Source organism: Glarea lozoyensis (genome assembly GCF_000409485.1).
Source record: "Glarea lozoyensis ATCC 20868 chromosome Unknown GLAREA11, whole genome shotgun sequence".
Classification (NCBI taxonomy): domain Eukaryota; kingdom Fungi; phylum Ascomycota; class Leotiomycetes; order Helotiales; family Helotiaceae; genus Glarea; species Glarea lozoyensis.
This window is the reverse complement of record NW_007360985.1, coordinates 408,407-431,715: the sequence shown is the minus strand read 5'-3', so window position 1 is coordinate 431,715 and position 23,309 is coordinate 408,407. Positions and strand designations below refer to the sequence as shown.

General features: G+C 45.9%; 6 protein-coding genes across 6 annotated transcripts; 4 read left to right on the top strand and 2 right to left on the bottom strand.

Moving 5' to 3' along the window:
- Nucleotides 1–754: 754 nt before the first annotated feature.
- Nucleotides 755–3,475, bottom strand: GLAREA_11051 (P-loop containing nucleoside triphosphate hydrolase; the record flags this gene model as incomplete). Its single annotated transcript, XM_008079240.1, has 8 exons — nt 755–763; nt 816–1,706; nt 1,770–2,336; nt 2,383–2,506; nt 2,557–2,780; nt 2,829–3,104; nt 3,153–3,199; nt 3,253–3,475. The coding sequence occupies 8 exons, from the start codon at nt 3,473–3,475 to the stop codon at nt 755–757; spliced, it is 2,361 nt and encodes a 786-aa protein (XP_008077431.1).
- Nucleotides 3,476–5,861: 2,386 nt separating this feature from the next.
- Nucleotides 5,862–7,250, top strand: GLAREA_11050 ((Trans)glycosidase; the record flags this gene model as incomplete). Its single annotated transcript, XM_008079239.1, has 2 exons — nt 5,862–6,059; nt 6,117–7,250. The coding sequence occupies 2 exons, from the start codon at nt 5,862–5,864 to the stop codon at nt 7,248–7,250; spliced, it is 1,332 nt and encodes a 443-aa protein (XP_008077430.1).
- Nucleotides 7,251–8,551: 1,301 nt separating this feature from the next.
- On the top strand, nt 8,552–10,139 carry GLAREA_11049 (Six-hairpin glycosidase; the record flags this gene model as incomplete). The annotated part of the gene is made up of 5 exons (XM_008079238.1): nt 8,552–8,645; nt 8,702–8,821; nt 8,871–9,183; nt 9,231–9,522; nt 9,570–10,139. 5 exons carry the CDS (start codon nt 8,552–8,554, stop codon nt 10,137–10,139), a joined length of 1,389 nt encoding a protein of 462 aa, XP_008077429.1.
- Nucleotides 10,140–11,428: 1,289 nt separating this feature from the next.
- Nucleotides 11,429–13,733, top strand: GLAREA_11048 (Zn2/Cys6 DNA-binding protein; the record flags this gene model as incomplete). The annotated part of the gene is made up of 4 exons (XM_008079237.1): nt 11,429–11,588; nt 11,643–13,041; nt 13,096–13,448; nt 13,495–13,733. 4 exons carry the CDS (start codon nt 11,429–11,431, stop codon nt 13,731–13,733), a joined length of 2,151 nt encoding a protein of 716 aa, XP_008077428.1.
- A 67-nt stretch (nt 13,734–13,800) lies between these two features.
- Nucleotides 13,801–14,969, bottom strand: GLAREA_11047 (Clavaminate synthase-like protein; the record flags this gene model as incomplete). Its single annotated transcript, XM_008079236.1, has 3 exons — nt 13,801–14,066; nt 14,116–14,554; nt 14,610–14,969. 3 exons carry the CDS (start codon nt 14,967–14,969, stop codon nt 13,801–13,803), a joined length of 1,065 nt encoding a protein of 354 aa, XP_008077427.1.
- Nucleotides 14,970–15,682: 713 nt separating this feature from the next.
- GLAREA_11046 (uncharacterized protein) lies at nt 15,683–17,714 on the top strand (the record flags this gene model as incomplete). Its single annotated transcript, XM_008079235.1, has 8 exons — nt 15,683–15,760; nt 15,821–15,905; nt 15,959–16,130; nt 16,179–16,241; nt 16,295–16,499; nt 16,547–16,733; nt 16,784–17,377; nt 17,434–17,714. 8 exons carry the CDS (start codon nt 15,683–15,685, stop codon nt 17,712–17,714), a joined length of 1,665 nt encoding a protein of 554 aa, XP_008077426.1.
- Nucleotides 17,715–23,309: the final 5,595 nt, after the last annotated feature.

The window sequence follows — 23,309 nt, the reverse complement described above, 5'->3', positions numbered from 1 at the left end:
AGTATATCAAAATAGCACTCTAGACGATGAAACACTTATGAAGGTAAACAATTCTATGGGTAATATTCTGGAGTATTGCCCAGGCCTCATGACCTTTCAAGAGAAGAGAGGAACGAAAATTGAATATAGGGAAATCAGACACGTAGGCAACGAAGTACGCCTTTACACTTGACAATCAGTTATGATGAAGCAGTCATAACCACAAGTGATATAAATTACAGCTAGGTTGTTAAAATAAGTGCTTATTGACAGTCCTCCATATCGACGATCAAGGAAACCTACGTATCAGTACTTTATAGATGAGTCTGAATTTCAAACGTGCCTTGACATGAGTATTAGTCTCGCGGAGGACAAAATAAGTGTTAGTGACCTGCCGACTAATTTTGGGACTTAAAAAGTCGACTTCGAACAGAGCTTAAGAAGTCTTATTTACTTAATCTAATTGACGAAATAAATCATATTATTCCAAGTCAATCCACTAAATGCCGATATTTCGTCAACTTAATCGAAGAAATATCGTGCTTACTGCCACTTATTTTGTCTACCGCGAGGAAGGGTCACTTCTCATTAGATTGAAAACACATGAATACATAGAAGATGACGCTGCCTTTGGAAGGTCATTTGGAACTGACATATGAACTCCATCACATATATGTACGCCTCTTACACCCTAGCGCCTGCACAACCACTATTCTCAGGACCTAAACTCTTTCCCTCCCAAGACAGCTCCGTGAATCCCCAGTTAATTCCAATATCAAGCGGACTTACACCATCAACCCGCCCGTCCTCCCAAAAGCCACCCCCGCAATCCTAACCGCCTCCTCCAACCGTCCAATCCGCCCCTCGCACTCCCTCCTCTTCACAACATCAACCTCCTCATCGCCCGCCAGCTCAAGCACCACATCTTCCCCCAACCCCATCACAAACTCCGTATTCAGCCCCAGCAACGGCCCGTTTGTATCCAACAAAAACGGCTCACTCAGATTATGCGTGACATCGTAAATGAAATTCTGAATCGTAATTTCATAGTACGCTCTCAGGAGGTCATGAATCTCATCTTCCACGTTCTGAGATCGCGCGCCGTTAGGGTGGAGTTCGTTGAATAAGGTGGCGATATGGTCATCGTCGACAATGGCGCAGGGTTTGCTGGTGGTGAGTTTGGCGAAGGAGAAGGTAGAGGGCGGGTGAAGCGCGATGTAGCGTTCGAGGGCTTGCGAGAAGCGGAGTTCGCGCGCCTTACGGACTTTGTAGTCGAATTCGGGGTTGTTGGTTTGGAGGGCCATGTTGGCGTTGCGGGTGCACAGAAGGTCCAGTTTGTTCATGACATCTTGTCGGGATTGGCGCTCGAAGCCGGCGAGTTGCTTTTCCAGGCCGAAAACGGTGCGTTCGCTAACGCCAACTTCTTTGCAGGCTTGTCGGAAGAGTAGGATGGAGACTTCGGAAGTGCGGGTGATCAGCTTTGAAAGATGGTCCCTGGTTAGAGATTGCCATTTTTGAGTTTGAATTCTCCATAGAGGATGTAGTACGCAGGGGTTGAGAACTCCAGGGAGTTCCTCGCCTAAGTTCTCTCGAAGTTGGGTGCGTATTTCTCGATAGAGGGGGTGGACAGCTGTTTTGAACTGCGTTTTAGCAGTAGATTTCTTGGTTGGGGTCGAAATTGGGGTAGGCAGGTCATTCTTACTACCACGAGTGTGACCGAAATCAGGCTGAACGTGTTAGTTAACGAACTTGACAGAAATCTGGCGGCCCAAGGTATAGGAAAAGCTTACCACAGGAAGAGATTCAGAAGAGCTGTCAGATTCCTCGTCGACATTAATAAAAACATCTACGCTCTTTCCGATCTCAAGAAAGTTATAGAAGTGACCGTTTGTAGTCATACTCTTCGTGTATTCTTGCGTAATTGCCTTTGATTTACCTCTCAATTTCATCTTCGCGTCCGGAAGCGCGTCAGGGGTTGACAACGACTTCTTAGCCAAGTCCTGATACTTTTGCGAGATAGCAACAAGATGTGCCAGCCGTTGCGAGTGATCTGCTCGAGATTCGCCAAGTGACCTTCTGTGAAGCTGCTCTTCGTCGAGTTTACCAGTGACCGTTCTCAACATGTCGGGAAAGGCCTCTCTGATCCTTGTACAAAGCAATGTTGCTAGGTACTGTTTGAGAGCCGGAATTCCTCGCCGCTCTTTCGGGATTTCGGTCCATGGGGACTTAGTGAATGTGGCAGCCTCAGCTTGCTCGCGGTCGAAGTTTGCGGCGGCATTTGGTCCAGCGTTTTGCACAACATGCCAGTGAAGCGGCTTTCCTTGAAATTTATTTCGGCCATTTACCAAATTCACAATCTATTCCTACGGTTAGCGAGATTTTAACTTGAGAACGATCACTAACATCTTTGGGGTTATCCGACTTATCACACTTGGTGAAAACACCAACTTTTCGCGAGCTCTCGATCTCGCTAGCAAGCTCAAGAATCTGCTCATTCTGAATATCGCCAGAAGCATCTGCGACACAACTGCTCAAGAGGTTAGTGAACGTATCTTTGGAAGCTGAAGGTGTTCTGACATGATGATATTTTCGGGCTTTTGCATGTAAGAAGTCACCATTCGTGTTACTCCTTCCATCTCTCGTCTAGACACTCCATCTCTCCTGGAGCTGAAAATTCCTGGCAAGTCGAGGATTGCAAAGTGAGACCGCTTGGGTCCCGAGAGCTCAATCTTTAAGACCTGGCTAGAATAATTTTTGTCTTCTGAGGATAGGGGAGAGCCAATACCCATAGCTTCTTTCGCCTGTATTATGGATTAAGAGACATTTATTCAATTGAGGAATTGACACACCTCAACAATAAGCTCTTCAAAAGCCTCAAAATCCAAACTTGCAAGTACTTTACTAAAGGCTTTTGCACGGGAGTCGTCACTGTGTACAGTAAAAGGATTGACATCACCCGGCTCAATCGAGGCTTGAACAATATCAGACGTTCCTGGAGCTGTACGGCGAGAAACGATCCGCATCGCAAATTGAGTGCAAAGATTGCTGTCGATTGGAAATGGGATGTCGGTCAAACTTTTGAGGAGTGAAGATTTTCCAGCGGACTGTTTCCCTACTATCACCAGCTATCTCGGTGTCAATAGGTGTTTTTAGAAGAAGACGTTTCCACAAACCTGGGGAAGATCCAGATCTTGACCAGCACCACAACGTCGAAGTTCATCTGATATCATTTAGAGCTTGACTTGAATGCGAGTTAAGCCAGCTTTTACATACCGATAGACTCGAACAGAATGCGGCTGCTCTCGCTACTGAAAGGGTCGTTGCTCAAGATAGAAGTAGGGGCATCATCATTATCTTCTTGACTAGACTCATAGGTAGTCTTTGAATCCTCGTCAAATGTGTCGCTTCTTTGCGGTGGCTCGAAAACAGGCGAGGCCGGCTCGTCTTCTACAACTGGTCCCCGGCGCTGCCTAGGGGTTCGCGGTGAGGAGGGCATTTTCGTAGCAGAAGGGGCTCGAGAAAACATTCTAATTGGGGGAGGTAAATTGAAGTTTGTAATAAAATGAAATGAAGTTGAAATTAAATACTTGATTGCTGATTCTAATTGAAGAACTTATGGTACCTTGGTTTAAGGTTATATAGCCGAGTCGAAGCAGCTCCTGTAGTCCTCTGGGACGAGATAGGAACTCAACGAGACATGGTATACTTCTACATTGGTAGCGGTGAAACAATTGCTGGCCACACAAAGTGTACCTTTGTTTATGCAGAACCATTACCATCCCATGAAATTGCCCCGAAACGAAACAACTGTTGTTGGTGGCTGAATTTTGGACGAATAAACCGATGCATCGCCTCATTGCTAACGCCTGATATAGCAAGTAACGATACTATCATTCTCGAGACCTTCCAGACTCGGAGCCAGAGTAGTATCGACAGATTATCTTTAGCAAAGCGCCGCGTATCTGAATGATGCTGGTTGACTTGACCTTGGGTGCGACCTACTGTTTGATGTGTCTGGGAACCCTCGATCTCATGAGTATTGATAACAAGATGTTGAGCTCTGCGGGAACAAAGGAGAAGAGACGTGCAAGACTACGAGGAATCCGCCGCATGTTAACCTTTTGCTATATTATAGAAAATGACTGCTTAATGTCTTCACACAATTCTAGAAGCTGATCAGTGAGATACCAGAATTCATTTTCGCCTTATGAGTTGTGCCAATATTTCGACAACTACAGATTACCTTATAGAAGAAATACCGTTTGAGAGATCCGGGGATGGATTCTGGCTCCCCGAGTGGTGTAATATCTCGACTTCTGGTACTTCAAACTTTGGTGCCCCTCACGACCAAAAGGTGACCTGCATATAGCGAAACGCCTCGCCACAAGCATTTTAACCGCCGCGCTTCTGCCAATATGAACGAACGAAAATTCCGCAGCAAAGAAGTTCCGTCTCGTTTGGCTTCATGGAAGGCCGGAACAAAGTATGGGACCCGTAGCGCTATAGTTGCTGGTGCTCAGCAGACCTCGACATCGAGAGTTGGAATCAATCCTTTCTCAGCACAGCCAGCATCGTGACCCAAGCTGTATATCACGAAGCGATCCTAGAAAGTGGCCAAGTCGCAAAAACGTAGACGTCCATATCAAACAAGTGGTATTGTATTCCAAGCTTCTTTCGAGACCGTACCACACAAGTGGTCGTAAAACCTTTTCCAGGTCGAAACCTTTGCGGCAGACAAACATACACGTAGCTCGGGGATTCGTCCGTCGTCAGGTTCAGTGGACTGGTGTCAACATTTTCGTTGGTGGGAAATACAGGTACAACTCCAGCTGTGGTAGCAAAAGATGTGTCGTGGCAAAGTGGTCGAGGTCGAGAATCTGCTGTTGAAGACGATGATGCCATGCCAATATATTAATTTGCACCTCCCCAGACGAGTCCCAAAATAGCCTCATGTGCCGGGATCCAGGCTTCTCTAGAGCATTGCTCGACGGTGGAGAAGTGGACCAATTAATCTTGCTAAATCTTGCTAAATATTGGACTTGTGTGCGTGCCCAATTTTAAGCGGATGATCCGATGCTTGGAATCCCTCGTGTTCTTGCTGTTCTCGTATCATCCCAGATTGCTCGAGAATTGTTGCGGTGCTTGTGGCTCGTGTTGTGATGACTGGACATGTTGCAATTTGCAGAGTCGCAAAGCAGTTGTGCTCCGAGCAAAACGTGTTTGTGTGTCGTCCATGCGTATCATATTCGTGAGCCCATTTGCGACGACAACGTTCATGATGAATTACGAATAATAGCGTTTTCAACCATTTCCATTCGAGCCCACCGGCATCTTGGCCAACTGCAGGAACAGCAATCATGAACAGCCCAGGGGCAAGATTCGTTGGAGGGGCGCGTCATCTCCTCCAGATCCGCATCCCCCTGAGCTGCTGTGAGTGGTGAGTGGTCCGTTGCGAGTGAGAAATCCCCGGGTTGTTGACTTTTCACGTCCCAGGAGAACCCAGCGAAGCCCAAAGCAGGAACAGCCGTTAATCAAATTTTCTTGGAGTTGAGGCGGCCTCGCGAGCTATGCTTGTTGGTTGGCTAAGCGGACCTCCATGCCTCCATTCAGACCTCCACTCGCGGTCAGCAGCAACTCACATCCGCCTTCCTCTTCTTGCTGCTTTAGCTTCCTCCCGGCCTTCACCCCGGCGCAGCCAGGACGCCATAAATAATCTATTCCCCAACGCCAAGGGTACTTCTCTCCTTCCTTCTCTTCATCGCCGCAACAAGGTCTCTTCATTAATACTTTGTTCTTCGAGCTCAACCCACTGTCGTTGACACTCTTTACATTCATACATCACTACTTCTTTTGTAATACTTGATTCTCTACACTCACTCGCAATGCGTTCTTCTCAGACTCTTCTTGCCCTCGCGGCAACGCTTTCCACAGCAGCTGCCCAGCTCAAGGGATTCAACTACGGATCGTCCAACACTGATGGGTCTTTCAAATATGAGGCCGATTTCTCAGCAGAGTTCACCCTCGCACAAAACCTCGTTGGAACCACTGGATTCAACGCTGCCAGATTATATACCATGATCGTAAGTTCCAAAATACAACCATCCGAGATGATGAACAACAGACTGACAACTTTCTAGCAAGGTGGAAGCTCTACCAACGAGCCAATTCAAGCTATTCCAGCTGCCATCAAGACCAAGACCAAGCTCCTCCTCGGTCTCTGGGCTTCCGGAGGACAAGGTCCATTCGATGCCGAAATCACCGCTTTGAAATCCGCCATTGCACAATACGGAACTGCTTTTACAGATCTCGTTGTTGGTATCTCTGTCGGAAGTGAGGATCTCTACAGAATCTCCCCAACTGGAGTTGCCGCAAAGTCTGGCTACGGAGCCGAGCCAGCTACCATCGCTGCCTACATCAAGTCTCTCAGATCCGCCATCGCCGGTACATCGCTTTCTGGTGCCTCTGTCGGACACGTTGATACTTGGACCGCCTGGGTCAACGGTACCAACCAGGCCGTTATCGATGCTGTCGACTGGGTTGGTGTTGACGCATACCCATACTTCCAAAACACCATGGACAATGGTATCAGCAATGGAAAGTCTCTTTTCAACGAGGCCTTTTCCAACACCCAGGCCGCTGTCGGAGGAAAGGATGTTTGGATCACCGAGACTGGATGGCCAGTCAGCGGACCAACTGAGAACCTCGCTGTTGCATCTACCTCTGATGCTCAACAGTACTGGCGTGATGTTGGTTGCCCTAACTTCGGAAAGGTCAACACATTCTGGTATACTCTCATGGATGCCGGTTCCTCCCCAAGCTTCGGTGTTGCCGGTGCTGATTTGAGCACCACCCCTCTCTACGATCTTTCCTGCAGCTCCGTCAGCTCTTCCTCTTCTTCCTCATCTGCCAGCTCCACCGGCAGTCTCACCAAGACCGCTTCTTCCCTCACTGCTACCTCTTCTGGCGCCGTTGTAACTGGTGGTGCTGGGCTTTCCCCATCCCAGGGTATCGGATCTGGATCAGGAGCCAATGTCACAGCAACTGGTGCTGGAGCTGCCCCAACCGCAGGTGTTTCCACCAACTACACTAGCCCAGCAACAGGCCCATCTGGCACTGCTGGATCTGGTTCAGGATCTGGCTCAGGTTCAGGTACCGGTTCGGGATCTGGTTCCACCACCTCTACACCAATCAGCGTCAACTCTGCATCCGTCATGAAGGGATCGTTCGTTGCTGGTCTCGCAATTGCTTTCGCAGCTGTCTTCGCTTTGTAAATGTAGTACATAGTTATGAACCGGTGGTTACGGCCTTTCTATTAACTCGGCGCCTGTATTTTCGGAAGAGCAAAACAACTTGGGGCCACGGGACAAACATTGGTAATAGTGCATGGTAGAAGAGGAGTTTATTCATTTGTTTGGTCGATCAATTTTAGAAGTCTGAAAATCAGATGTTACCTTTAGCGTTGGAGCAATGTAAAAGTTGTCCTATCGAGTGTTTCATTCCATTTCCCATTCCAGTGACTATCCCTTTTACATTCTTTCTTGATTTGGTAGATGAAATGGCCATTCGATCTTCCATATCTTGATTGGAAAGTGAACGTGAACTCTGGTGCTGAGTAGGCGCAATGTGTTGGATTAATGCACAGCCATTCGCATTATGCCAGACAGGATTTTAAGATTGCTCCTCCAGGACAGTGCGAATAAGGGGGAAACTGAATAAATGTCTATTGCCCAGGCTGGATGATATTCTCATGCCATAGACTATTGTTTTCATGTCAATTATCGAATTTATTGGATGAGTTTACGGGTTAGACTTCTGGGTTGTTCAGCTTAGAAGTAGAACTCAAGGCTTCATATTCAGCTCCCTCGCGCAGTACTGAAAAGCCGTAAGCTGCTCACCTGGTTTTCCTAGACTTCACAGTGATAACCCCTCATGTATTCATGTGAAGATAAACCTTTGGATTTCTGGATCGCGGGGTGTTAGTTCCATGGGGGTGGTGGATACACGTTCTCCAGGCTGGGTCGGTTCTTGCCGAGATCTCAAGACCCTGAGGGACGGCTAGCTGCGTGCTTGAGTGCGAACAACTGTTGGCTTGGTGTCTTGGTGGGTGAGATCGGGCGAAAATGGTGAAGCTTGATTATTTGACGATCTAGACGCATGTGTATCTATGGAAACCCGATTCTCCATGCGTGGTTGATCAGTTTGCAATGATTGTTTCCTGTGCCCCTGGATTGATTCATTCAGTTGGTTGTCAGCTCCCGCATGTGAATCGGGTTAGCGGCTGAGCCGCCACATCCTCAGGTCGCCCTCTGAAGAAATGGCGTCCTCCCTGACCAAGATTCCCACCTTCCTGTCGCTCCAACAACACTACGGCATCAACACTAACTTGCGTCGATCCTGTCGCTTCCTGTCTTTACATCATACCGAACCGAACGCCTTTCATGACTACGACCATCCTCCCTTTCACCCTCCACACCTAGTCGTCGAGACAAGCCCGAGAGCACATACCTGGTGACGCGACGACCGACGAGGACGACAACCCACCACCGCCAAAGACATCAGTTTCCATCCCGCCATGTATTCTACCACGGTTACCCGCGCTGCGACAGCGCTATTGTTGACTGCCAACACCATGGTGTCTGCTCTAGATCTCGACATCACTTCAGTTGGTATGCGGCCTGTCGGAGCTACGGATTTCAGAGGCTGGATCTAACTTGGTTCACAGAATCTATCAAAAATACAGCAGCGACGATAGCGTACGATATGATGTTGGAGTATAAAGGCAATGTATCAGGAGGGTACATAGGAGTACTCCCAGGACCACCACCGAACCCTCCGACTGGCTGTGAGTTGTAAACGTCAGGCATGAGTGAATTGGACTGACGGCTCTGTAGACTACTGGTGGGAATCTGGTGCGATGTGGGGGAGCTTGATCGATTATTGGCATTACACAAACGATACTTCTTATAATGATGTTACTTCGGCTGGTATACAGGCACAGGTCGGAGAAGATATCGATATGATGCCCAGTAATTGGTCACAGTCTATGGGAAACGATGATCAAGCTTTCTGGGGAATGACGGCCATGCTGGCCGCAGAATACAACTTCCCAGCGCCTGCAGACCCGAAAGCTCCTTCTTGGTTATCGCTTGCTCAGGCCGTTTTCAACACCCAGGCCGTCCGTCCCGATAAGGAGTGTGGTGGAGGGTAAGTTCTGTAATTCTCGTTGCGGGTCGGTTGCTGATGATATATAGCTTGCGTTGGCAGGTATTCCCTTACCTTACTGGATACGATTACAAGAACTCAATCGCAAACGGATGCTTTTTCAATATCGGCGCTCGATTGGCCAGATACACTAACAATGATACATACGCCCAACACGCCGAAACAACTTGGAATTGGATCACTAACGTTGGATTGATGGATGCTGAGTACAACGTGTACGATGGAGCTCACATTGGGCACAATTGCACAGATATCAACAAAGTCCAATTCTCATACAATTCTGCCGTATGGTTATTGGGAGCAGCTAATATGTACAACTATGTAAGATTTCCAGCTTGTGAGATTTGCCACAACTCTAACAGTTATAGACCAACGGCAGTGCAATCTGGGAAGAACGAACAAACCGCCTGCTAAACCGTACTCTACAAGTCTTCTTTCCCGAACCCCAACGTGTTGCCTATGAAGTCGCCTGCGAGTCTACGCTCAAATGTACCACCGATATGTTTAGCTTTAAATCCTACCTCACTCGTTGGCTGGCATCTACCATAAAGATGGCACCTTACACCCACGATACCATCATGTCCTATCTAAAACCTTCCGCGGTCGCAGCCGCACAGCAATGCATCGGTGGTGCGAACGGTCGTACGTGCGGATTGAGCTGGAATAGCGGAAAATGGGATGGAACATTTGGTGTTGGTCAACAAATGGCAGCGATGTCATCCGTGTTCGTCACTCTTGCTGATCTCGTTCCGGTTGCGGCCCCCTTTACAAACGCAACTGGGGGAACGAGTCAAGGGAATCCAAATGCCGGAAGTGGCAGTCATCACGATACCTCGCTGATTAAACCCGCAACGGGATCGGATAGGGCAGGTGCGGGCGTCGTTACCGCGCTGATACTTATAGGCGCGACGGGCATGTTTGGTTGGATGAGCATTTAATATCATAGTCAACTTTCTCTCACTCTTCCCTAATTCTCTATGTCGCCATGAAATTTAATCTTCTATTGGCACTTCCGGTATAAATCTCGTGGTTTTACACGGATATTGCCTGTTTTATAACTTTCTCGCGGCTTTGAAGAGCCGCCTTCTTTGGGGGATATTTAGCATGTTCGTTTTTGGGAGTTATGTTCGGGGAGTTAGGGTTTGACCTTTTGGTAGCTGGAAAGGATTTGGACGGGTTATTTGGAATGTGATGGTTGTTGGGTGGATGATCGGTGGTACTGAATGGATTCACAGGTAGAATTTAGGGCTGCAATCGGGATGAGGGGATGTTAATAGATTTGTTTGGTGGTGTACACGTCTGGATATGAGGACGGTAGAGGGTTGGGAGTTGGTTGTGGGGATGGGGGTGGTAGACGGAATGGTAGGACAATATGTAAAGAGCGTATTTGTGAAAGGGTTAGGAGCAGAATAAAGAGTATTTCCGTTAATGGGATTGTTTACAGCGCGTGATTTGTGAGGTCGATTTGAGATGTGATACTGTGTATAAATGAGTGGTAAGTGCGTCTCATACATGGCCAAATCTTGCTGCTCTAGACGGTCTTCAAAGGACGAAGGATATGAGATAAGTTGCCGGAAATTTTGTTAAAGATAGTGGTTTTATTACTTAGTTCATAGCTTGACCTTTACTTAAATATAACTCTTCGTCGAAAATCCTCCGTATTCCATCAAATTAGAATTACAACTAGCGGGCATAAAAATGTCTCATTCACTTAGAACAATTCAAATTATGTAACGTCCTGTCGTTTTAATAGAGTACATAAATGTCTGACTTTGATTCCCAATTGTATCTTCCACCTCGGCTTGCTTCTTGCAACAACAGCTTCCAAGCTTCCACTTGTCCAACAATTTGAAGGACACGTGACTGGGAGGCATTGAAATGACGTTTTTGAGCATCTCAACGACATCCACCATTTCCGTCCAACCACTCACCCCCCGAACAACATGTACAGGCCATGTTTCAATCTTGGAGCTTTTTATGCCCCTATCACGATCTCTTTCAAAGGCCAATGCTACAAATATGATGATAAGACCTGCCAATGCTAAGATGAGGGGGTTAACTGGGCCTCGGGACTCCCAAAACTTTCTGCCGGCCCCAATTTAGCTCAAGATAGCATTCTCGCCTCCCACTTTGCTTGCGATATGATCGGCCAACTTCCCCTCACTGAGGCGCGAGTGCACATCCATATCCTTTGACTTTTCCTATTCATATCGCCCAAGTCCACAACATGTCAAGCGAGGGAGCTCAAGGTGGGGAGGAGAATCGCCGGCGAATTAAATTGGAAACTCGCCATGGAGGCTCACGAGAATCTCGGAGTAGACGGGACCGACCATGTGATATATGCAGGACAAGAAAGTCGGCGTGCGTGATTGCTGTGAAACCGCCTTGTATGTGTGGAGTCTTTACGCCAGAGGAGCTATTTGCTGACACCTGGACTATAGGTAGATTCTGTGAGATACGAGGTTTGGAGTGTACGTTCACTTCTGGTCCTCGTCCTAGACATAGAAGGAACACGGAGTCCAATGCAGCTGGGTCTGTGAATGGTGATGCCGGAAAGGATATCTCTAGCCCTGCAACCAGTAGCAACTCCGTTAGAGGAGGCGCGTATTCAGCCAGTTCTACATCTACTATAGATTACGCTTCGCCTCAAGCCCCGAGGTTTCCCGTACCAGACTACGCTGCTTCGGCTTCTTCTGCGATATCTTCACTCTCTCCGGCATCTGATACTTCGTACCAGCCGCCGACGAGGCAGTATCTTTCCCTACAGGAGTTGACCTCAAATCCTGAAGATGGCCAGTCTCTCCGGCCAGTGCCTATCCACAGACGTCCGACTATAGAGAGTCGGACGAAAGAATTTTCAGTTCAGGAAAATGAACGAGCTCGAGACTCTCTTGAATATGGCAATAATACCACTGCCCACTTTATCGGAGTCTCTGGGGAGCAAGATACTGATCTACTGGCTTCCATTCGTTACAATGTAATAAATGAGACGAACTATATCGACTTCAATATCCGGCAGGTCTGTCCCGGGAATCCTATAACGGGTGCTCCTCCTATCCATTTCACAATAGTCAATGACTACTTCCCCAAGAGGGATGAAGTAGCGAAGCAAGCAGCTTCAGATGCCATTGAGGCTCATGCTGCCGGCCATGGAAGTGCTCTGATCCGACTCTACTTTCGTTTTGTACATCCCATCTTACCAATCTTATCAAAAGCCGGCTTCCTCATGGCATATACTACCGACAGGCTTAGTCTACCAGCATCATTACGAGGTGCTGTCTATGGATTGGCGTGTGCATTTTGGACCGAGGAGCCTTCTTTGAAACCATACCCTCCTATTTCTCAACCCGAGTTCTTCGAGCATGCTCATGCTGCGCTCTATCGGGAAATGGACTCTCCAAAATTGGCAACTTTGCAGGCTTGTCTCTTGGTGCTTCATGAACAGCCCGGTATAAGCGGTACCACTGAGAGTCCTAGGATTTGGGCACTTGCATGTCAGGCCACAGCTTGTGCTCAGAGTCTAGGGTTACACCAAGACCCAACCGAGTGGAAACTTCCTTTATGGGAGAAGAGACTTAGGAAAAGATTATGGTGGATAGCTTACATCAACGATGTGTGGACCTCTTTATGCCATGGGAACACTCCTCATATCCAGGAAGGAGCTTTCGATACTACAGAGTTGACCATGGAAGACCTAGCGTCTGATGAACACATCACCGGTCTTCCTGGTGCCCATCTGCTCGAAGAAATTGATCAAACTTTTCAAAAGTTCAATGCTAATCGCTTCTTGGAAATGATGAAATTAACTAGGATACTATCAGGCGTGCTCAAAGATTGTTGGTAAGTCTGTGGGATTGCCTACTTAAATACGTCTGCTGATGATGAAAACCAAAGTACGCTGAAAGCCTATAGCGAGACCATTCGAAAAGTTAGAAACGAGGAACGTCGAGCTATTATTATGGCGTACAATGATCGATTAGATCATGCATCATTAATGCTGCCTGACGGGTTGAACATCAGATCTTCTATGGCGGGCATAAGAACGAATGGGTACTTCCATATTGGATGCTTCGCCCTCAAGTCTATCATTGTGCGTCAACTCATGTCACCGGCAACTCCAGAGTCAAAGTCAAATTCAGATTCAAATCTCTCCAAACATTTCGATTTGGCTCTCTCGGTGGGTGAGGAGTTTGTGCAGTTTGCTGCTAAACTCTTCTCCATGGACATGAAAACATTCTGGACACGCCGTAAGTTTCTTACCTACAACCTCACCTGTCCTGCTAACAGTTTTAGATTCGAGAAATAACCTTATAATATGCTCAAATCACCTTATTTATCTCTTCTTCTGTGCATCAACCCAAGAGCACGTGGCAAATGCCTACTCAATGCTGCAAAGGTATCAAGAGATACTAGGGGCAGCGGCAAATCATGCTGATTGGAGTAATATTGGACTCATTCGACCTTCAATTCTGAGGGCTGATTCATTCTTTCATGGCGCGGCTGATAGTATAAGGTCAGGCGCTCGCAGCTAAGCTTGATACAAACAGTGTACTATATACATATCTTATATACACAGTTACCGAGACTAGACGAAATGTTTTAACCAGATGCTGTGACAGCCTGGGGCGCTTTCTCCGGATACTGTAGCTTCGCTCGCATCAAACGGTATTCTCTTTGGACGACTGGCTCATACTTGATCGGATTACCTTCTGTGGCGCATTCAGGCATGACTTCAATTCTTGCATCGATGTCTGGACTGATGAAGTATGGTATCGAGTATCGTGCTCTTGTCATACGCTCTTCACCAGTGAAGCGATCTGAAGCTGGTGGCAGTGTCACTCGATGGAGCGTTGATTTCAGCCAGTCTAGAATCCAGTTAGACAGTCATCCAAATTTTAGCAATCGGTAACTTACCATTACTCCATCTCATCAACAAATCCCCAATGTTCATCACAATAGCATTCTTTAACGGCGTAACCTTAATAAACTCTCCCGGAACATGCTGATTCTCAACTTCCAATCCACCACAATCATCTTGGAATAACATCGTAATGCTCCCCCAATCCGAATGCGCTGGCATTCTAGCACTCAACTCATTCTCTAACTGCGCAGCCGGAATAGGCGGATAATGCAACAACCTCAGCTGGTTATTATGTCCAGAATGGAACTTCAAGATGAAATCTGGATCCTGGAGATTCATACCTAATCCAATTGCCTTTAGGATTTCTTGTGAGGTTTGGGAACATGTCCAGTAGAAATCTGTCATGAATTCCCGGAATCCGGGGAGCACTTCCTCGGGCAGCCAGACGTTGGGCTGTTCATCGTTTTCTTCACTTCCGATTTCGTAACTTTCCTATACTCTCATCAACACCCATCCCACCCCCCTTTCCTTCTTGGTGAACACATACCTTGCAATCCGTAACCGCCCTCAATTTCTCCCCCACCTCCGCATCACTACTAATCACCTGCGACACCTTCTCCAGTCCCGGCCACGAATAGCCACGGTGCACGGTCGGTCCATCAGGATGTGGCGCTTTCATTTTCTGTTCGGTTTCTAAATCAAATAGCTTTTTGGACCAGCCAAACGCTTCTTCCAAAAGCGCAGGACTGACGCCATGGTTGATTATCGACACGAACCCGACGTTGTGACATGCAGAGGCGAGTTCCTTCGCGATGGCTACACGCTCAGAGGGTGTGCTTGGGTTGTCCCATTTTGAGAAGTCGATCACGGGGATCGAGACTGGAGGTTTCTCTTCAACGGAACCCATTCTGGCTTGGTTTTGCTTTTGAGTATTCGGTGTGGTATCGTGATGATGATCCGACGGCTCTTAAGAAATTTGGCAACTGGCACTGACAGCTTTTTGTCACTTGACGTGTCGGACTCGTACGAGTACGGCTTCGCGACTAATTATGTCAGGGAAACTGATCGGCGAACACGTCGCGGTAACACTGCGTTTGCTTTAAGATTCCACCACTTACGAAGCGTATGCGATCCAGCGTCTCTTCACTGCAAGTCTTGAGGATTTGGCCGTCCAGCTCGCTGCGGCAACGAACGTCCGACTCATGGTGGCAAGTCCAAGCACACCAACATCTCCACCACGATCGCGCAACTCCAGATAATGCCACGGCACTGGCACACGCTGACTCAGCGACTCGAGAAAATATGAATGGATCTGCGGGCGGTGGAGGTGAGGAGAAAAGGCGCGGATCGATCCACTCGGCTCCGTACCCTGAATTTCTGGTTCTCGTGTGCTGGTGGGAACTCTTATCTGGACGACATGCATGTGTGATAGTACTGGGGTAGGGTACTTTGATTGATTATATTGCTTTGGGTTAAGCTCCTGAGGCGTGTGTTTGAGTTCCAAGGACGTGGGTTTTCTCTTGGACGTTGTTGAGAAAGGGTATAAACGGGGGTGAATTCGCAGAAGATTGGACGTGAGAGGACTTGGTTTGAACGGTCGCGAGTATGGTTTCTGAAAATATGAGAGAGAGAGCGAGGTACTGGGCGCGGAAGTTGGAGTGTCCGGTTGATGAGGATGCGAATTATGAGAATACATATGTAAGTCACAACTTCTTGGCTTCTCTCGTAGGGGGGTTTGGAACTGATGAGGCGTGATAGTGGTGTAATAGGGATTTGATTCCTATTCCCGAGGACAGACGGACGTGGACTTGGCAAGGGTTTGCTGGATATTGGATCATCACAGGTTTGTTACAACATTCAATGCTACGCGGAATCAAGCTCATGATGTGATTCTAGGTGCTAATAACTCGGCATGGACTGCTGGCTCTACGCTTTTGGCGCTGGGACTAAGTGTTGGTCAAGCGATGGGAGTTATTGTCGGTGGCTCGTTTATCATCTCGATGATTGCTGTTGTGGCGGGCTGGATGGGATCGCATGATTACCTGGGGTTTACGGTCATGTCGAGAGCGTAAGGAAAACACGTCTTTGTAAAGTGAGCGACGCTTACTCTGTGTAGGTCTTGGGGCATGATTGGTGGGTTCTGGCCGGTTTTGAATCGCATTGTTACTGCGTGTATCTGGTATGTTCATTTCGAGGCCCGAGCTAACTTTGGATATGGCTGACAATAATCAGGATGGGAGTTCAAACATACTGGGGTGGTCAATCAGTCAAGATCATCCTAGGTGCAGTGATTGGCCCTAAGTATGCATACATGGAAAACACGCTGCCCGCGTCCGCCAATGTCGATACTTGCAGTCTCGTCAGCTTCTTCATATTCTTGGCTGTGTTTGCACCGTTACTCATGATCCCACCTGAGAAGTTGCAGCTTCCATTGAAGGTCAGTCGCCTGAAGCGAATTTGAAAACCCCCAGCTAACCAGTCTAGATCGCATTCGTGATGATCGTCTGTAATATATTCGGGATGCTTATTTGGTCTGTTAGAACTGCTCACGGTGCTGGAGATCTTCTTGAAGCCCCTGCGACAGAGTCTGGAAGTGTTTTAAGCTGGAATATAGTTTATGGAATCCAAGCGATCCTAGGATTATGGAGTGGTGGTATCGTCGGACAATCTGGTATGAATCTCTTTCTACCATTCCAAATCACGGTTCTAACATAAGCTCAGACTGGACTCGATATGCCAAAACACCCAATGCATCTCTTTTCGGACAAGGTGTTACCTGCCCCCTCACCATCATCGTAACAGCTCTATGCGGTGTCATAATCACATCCGCCACAAATCAAATCTACGGCGAATACTTCTGGAATCCATTCGAACTCCTCCTCCACATCCAAAAAGTCTCCCTCACACCAGCCGCACGAGCAGGAACCTTCTTCTCCGGCCTCGCCTTCCTCGCCTCCCAAATGGCCCTCTGCATCGTCCTCAACGCCATCTCTACCGGCATGGACATGGCCGCTCTCTGTCCACGCTGGATCAACATCCGTCGCGGCTGCTACATCCTTACTATCATCGCCATCGCCATCTGCCCCTGGAACTTCGTCAACAACGTTACGACTTTCATCACGGTTCTTAGCGGCTGGTCGATTTTCCTATCTGGCATGACCGGTATTCTCATCTTTGACTACTTCCTCGTGCGAAAGGGTCAGTTACACGTTGGTGATCTGTATATGGCAGGTAAGGGTAGCGCGTATTGGTACACCGCAGGCTTCAACTGGCGTGCGATCGTCGCATGGGTTATGGGCGTTTGGCCACTCCTCCGTATGTTCCCCCATCCTTCTCATCCCTCCTCCCCTTTCCTAATTAACAACATCCAGCTGGTTTCGTCCGTCGCGTCCGCACCACAAGCAACGGCAACGGTTGGGACCACGTCTACGACCTCTCCTACTTCTTCGGCTTCTTCGTCTCCGGCGTAGTGCACTGGGTATTACACACGCTGTTCCCGACGCCGAAACAGACGGGTAGTAGTCCGTTTTTGATGGATCTCCACCGCACGCAGGATGTGGTGGGTGTTTCCAGTATTAATGGGGTGGCGGGCGTGAGGAGTGTTAGTAGTGAGGAGGGTGGGAGTGTGGTGGGCGGGAAGGAGAAGGTTTAGGTTGGGAAGTGAGATGGACTTGGTTTTGGGTTTTTTTCGTTGTGGGGGGTCTTTGCTTTATATAAAGGGTTATTTGGGTAGATATATCTGGGTTTAATTCATTAGAGGTTTAGGTTTTTGGTGTTGTTGTTCTTAATTTAATACCGCACTACGAAGACACTTAAATTCATGAACAGGATCTCAAGAGGAAATCATTTATAGTCATCAACAATCCATCTAGTTTCATTTCGCTCCCTCAATTGTCGGCACCATGACAGGCCCGTCAACGTTACATGCAATAATATCTACTCTTCTCAATTCACGAAGAAGGCTGCCGTGGTATTTAAAACGCTCGGACTGAAAGATGACACTATAGATGAGCGACAACAGGCAAGAAGAGATAGTTGAGTGGTGTAGTGAATCTAACTCGTTACCAAGAGCCATAGTAGAGAAACTGCTGCTCCAAATAAATTCTTTTGGAAAATTCGACTCCTCTCCTGGTTTAAAAAGCACTTGCGTTATTTCAAATACGTTGGGGATTTGCTGCCGAAGACTTCGCTGTTGCCGATTCCATTTTCCCGAAATCGCGAGATAACAAGACACTGTATTTTAAATATCGAATACTGGTTGTCTATCTGTTCAAATACTATGTGGCAAGTCCTCCTCTTTATACAAACTGTTCCTTCTTTTCGATGATATGTTCTGCTCGAAATTGGGGTGTATTTTATTGTTGAAGGAGTGAACTCTCAGGGCTTGCATGTTTATATAATGTATGAAATGTTTTCTGTAATTTAGTTAAGTTTAGATGGTATTTTTGCTGTTTGGCTGTTATGTTTGAGTGTATAAGGGCTTTGAGAACAAAATAGATTTCTCTGTAATCCACATCATTACAAAGGACATACTCAATTTCATCGAACTATACATATATCCTATATTCGAACACCTCGCAGATACCTATACCGTCTGAGCCGTCTCTGACAGGAAGTGAGTCTCTAAGTACTCTTACCAAACATTCTACACGTTCTTCATCACTTTCTCCCACCCGCCGCCAAATTGCCAGGTCGTCAATCAGCATTCGAACTTCGTCTTCTTTGTCATATTGTGAAGATTTAGGTAGTACAACTGTGTTCTGATTGACTTGACTACGTCATAGGAAAGAAGACGCGGAAAATGAAGAGAGGGGGGGAGGTTGCTGACGAAAAGTTCACTGCTGCCGATTCTACCTCAAGCGAATAATCAAAAGGTGCAATAACGATTCGTCATAGGGTACTCAAGAATTAATGCCTCTGACAACCAGGAGCCATTTACCATATTGATGTCGATCTATTGAAAATGCTTCTGGAATTCGAACTATGCCGAGCGTGATTTTGCCGTATTTCGGTTTCGATCATGGAATTGTCTTGGAAAATTGCGGATTTCCTGGTTATCAAATCTTGATCTCCTTAATGTTTTCTAAGAAATGTTAGCAACAAGACTACAATAAGAAATATCTCAGTAACTTTAAATTTCCAAAATTTAAACTCAAGTACTTAACTGTGATTTTTAAAGTAGGCAAGCTCGCTCTAAATGTATGCCTCTCTTCCTAACCAATATACTATCACAAGACCAATATGATTTCAATCGATATATTCATAGAAACTTCATCTGCGATGGAAAGATAATTGCTAGAGGGATTGTGATACTTATATGATCACGAGCGAGATCCCCGAGAGACGCAAAGTATTGTCATTTTCATGTCCAAGATCACGGTCCAAGTACCACCTTTTTTTTTTGCTATACCACTCGAAAGATAACCTCGCTAAAGGTACCAAGAAAGATCATAACGCATCAAGTACAGACAACGAGACGAGGATCTGGAAGAGTAAGATAAAAGCGGAGGAAGATCGAGAAGGACGACAATAAAATTCTGTAAAAGATGCGAGCAAACATCTCCGCATCCAAACAAAATACCCCAAGTCTCGAAAATCCCTCTGTTCTACTGCTGAACTCTCTATGTGGTAGTACAATGGAGCAAACTAACACTCTACCAAGGTCTTCGTCCAAAATCAAAGTGGCTTTATGAAGTAGTAGCTTATATTACCTTTTCTCAATAATATGTTCGAGATTGTTGTCAAATACTTTTTTACTGCCGATTCTCTTCTTTTGGATAGCGAGAAAGCGAGAGCACCAAGAGCCAGGCCTGTCCGCAAGTTTTTCTGCATGTGGGAAATAACGCTCTGAGACGTAATGCCGGCTCTCAAAGGTACTGTCATTACCTGGGAATGGAAAGCATAATAACTTCCCCTTGTCTCTTGAAAGGTACATGAATAGAATATAGCACTCGATATTCAATCACCCATTCCTTCGACATCTTGATAACACTAGGGTAGAAAAAGAAATCATTCCATCAGTAAGATTATAACTTGACAATGACAAGGTCCTAAAGTAATCTCCAAAATTGCTCTGACGGTCAGAGTCTTGCCAAACAATAGCAAAGAAGAGAGAAAGAGCTTGATTCTCCAAATTCTATTCTTTGTTTCACTTCTCAATAACAAAGTTAAAGTATAAATACACTCGTAAAGTTTCGATTTGTAAATAGTGAAAAGGCCCTACAATCGTGTACCATTCCAACGATGTCTGCCAGAGGTCCGAGCTGCTAGATTGGAATTATGACCAGAGTCTTGTTGTCGATGTGAGCACTTGTTACTTGAAAACCAATATTCACTTCATGGAATGGTGTTTTGTATTTTTTCCCTGTTAACTCGGGTTTGCTGTCGCTAAATTTTTTGCTGTCGATTCTTATTTGTCAAATTGTGATTTCTAAGTTGTTGAATAGTGAAGAGAAAACAAGTGATAATGTATAGAGAACCGAAGTCCGTGGTTTTCCCCAAAATCTTTCACTTTTTATGTAAAGCGTACGATGTTGTCAGACATCATTAGGGTATTTCTCGAAAAAAGTGTAAGCGTTTAAGTCGTAGCCCTATACGAGTCGACGTAGCTTAATCCAAGTGCTTCCAATATAGCCGTCCAAATCACCCGTCAACCAATTTCAATTTACTTCTCAAAGCGAAGAAATGCTTTACAGACATCTTATCTATCTATGTATGTTCTTGGCGCCCTTGTCTGTCTCAAGGATGTATAACAAGGGAATACGGTCCGTCGTATTGACAGTAACTGAGTTAAGAGTTACTGCCATTAGGCAAAATACGGCTGCGCAATTAGAATGCGATTTCAGTTGTTTCCGTGTAGTAATGGAAAGATGGAGGAGCTTTAATCATAGAATAACATGACAGATTTAATCGTTATGCGATGATTGCTAGAAGAATGGTAAAGTGACGCATTGTGGTCAACTGAAATATGTCAAGTAAGGAACTATATAATGACCGAACCACTGGTCGAAAGCATTTTCTAGAGTTTAGTTACATTTTTCAAAAATGGGCAAATTTGTTACATTTCTTAGATATTTTTGCATAGATATCACGTTTTGATGATTTCAATTCACTTATAGAATACTAGAGAGTTTACAATATCAGTAATGTTTTGGACAGTTTACAGAAACAGTGCTATATATAAACTAACGCCCTTTCCAGCAATTCGTCCGCGAAGAAGATATAGGCTACAAGCGTTTCGTAGAGGCAATTGATCGCAAGAACAAGGGAATCGTAAGATGCGAGCCAGAACTATAGTAGTGTCTCACAGAAGACATGAGACTTCCCCTTGAGACCAGAAGAGCAACAGACCCTTGCAAATTGGGATCGAGTATCAAATTTATAGTGAAGTAGATGTTGTCACCAAAAAAACTGTCACTGCCGATTTTGCATTGAACTTCTCAACAAAGGACTGAGCGTGAATATCACACTTGTATCGACAACGAAAACTTACTCATGTCCTCCGGAGTTGAAGGTACTGTTTTCATTTTCCTGTTCGCAGGAAAAAGTGAGAAACTTGCGACACTCTCTGAACGCAGTCGCAAAAACGTGTTCATACATGTGCGACAGCTTTCTCTTTCACACATCTTACTTACAAAACCCTTCCACTGTACCATAAGTCTAGCCTTATTTCTTAAAGGTTATTAGTTCGACTACAATTCCCAACCTCTGTGTGCAAAAGCGTATGTAATTTCTTTTTGTAATGTTATTTCACTTCATTTACATGACGAAGTATTCAAATCAAATCAAGCTTCTACAATCTAAAACTACCTATGTGTTATTTCTATACTGCTGTCCTCAGGATTCACATCTAAAATATTATCATAATAGCGACCTACCTACGGCACCCAAATTGCGGTTCTAAATTACCAAACAATGTATTTCATTCCCAATATTTCTAAGGCCCTCATGTTATAGATACTAGGAGATTGCCAACCTCATCTAGCCACAGCCAAACATAAAATGAAGCCTTCTTTACTACATAAAATCCATTGGTCGTAGAGGCAGAAATGGAGTTTCTACCTATTAGATAGCCCACTAGCAACAGGAATGGATTACCAGAGCTTTACCTACGCGTAGGATTCGCCGAGTCGAAAACCTTCAGCTTCAACATCAAACCCGACTATTTAGCAGCCGTCCTCAAAGACTTGGAGCTCCCTAAGGGTTTGACAAGGATTTTTGCGTGAAATTGCCTTGTGCCAGCCTTCTTGGATTGGTGTGTTATGCTTTCCGAGACTGATTTAAAGTGATATCTGACACCTGGCTGGTGAGGAAGAAGTGTTGTCACCGAAGTTACTATCACTGTCGTTTTCAAAATACCTTCCTAAGTGTTAATGAATACCACATTTTGTCTTGCGATTCCATACCAACAGGAGCACTGGGACCCTCCAAGCCTCTGGTAATCAGCTTGACCTCTCGTTTGGGGCCACTGATGAGCCGACAATCCTCTGGGACCCATCCAACTTTATTTGTTCTCGCACCTCGAAAATCAAACAGTATGTACTATGTACAAATTATTTAAAACTACACAATAGCCTGTGGGAGTTCTACATTGTTGTCGTTATGTGACAACTGAGTTCAAATTTTCCTACTTATATCATCGCTTGATGAAATATTCACCTGGAACATTAATCTCCTACATGTTTTCGACGTCCGGAGGTATGCCTTTCCATCTAACCCGGCTTCATAAAGATGTCCTCCTGGCCAGGATAGTGGGTGGGTGAGTATAAATTAGCTGGTTTTACTCCGTTAGGTTGATTTCGAGGGTTTGAGTTTACTATCTATATCATTTATTATAGAAACCTTAGATGTCTGATATAATTTTGATGGTCTCAGATATATGTCCTTAAGACTTGTCACAAGTTCTCAACTGGTTTGTAGGGTTTGAATCTAATCTTTTCCACTAACATCTTCTACACCCCAAAATACCATCTTAAACATATCACTCTCCTCCTTTCCCAATGCTTTTTTCACACCCAAACTCATCAAACCCTTAATCGCTGAAAGCGGTCTATAAATGATCTCCTCACCAGAGTCACCCCACAATCCTTAGTTGGCAAAGGATACAATGCGCAAGATCGTTTTCGAATTCAGTTACATATACGCCTCCCACAGTTCCCAAAGTTTTCCCCTAACCGTTAATATCCAAACGAGACTTCCCATTTCCTCTAAAACCCATAGTCCGAAGAACAACCTCACCTCCAAACTT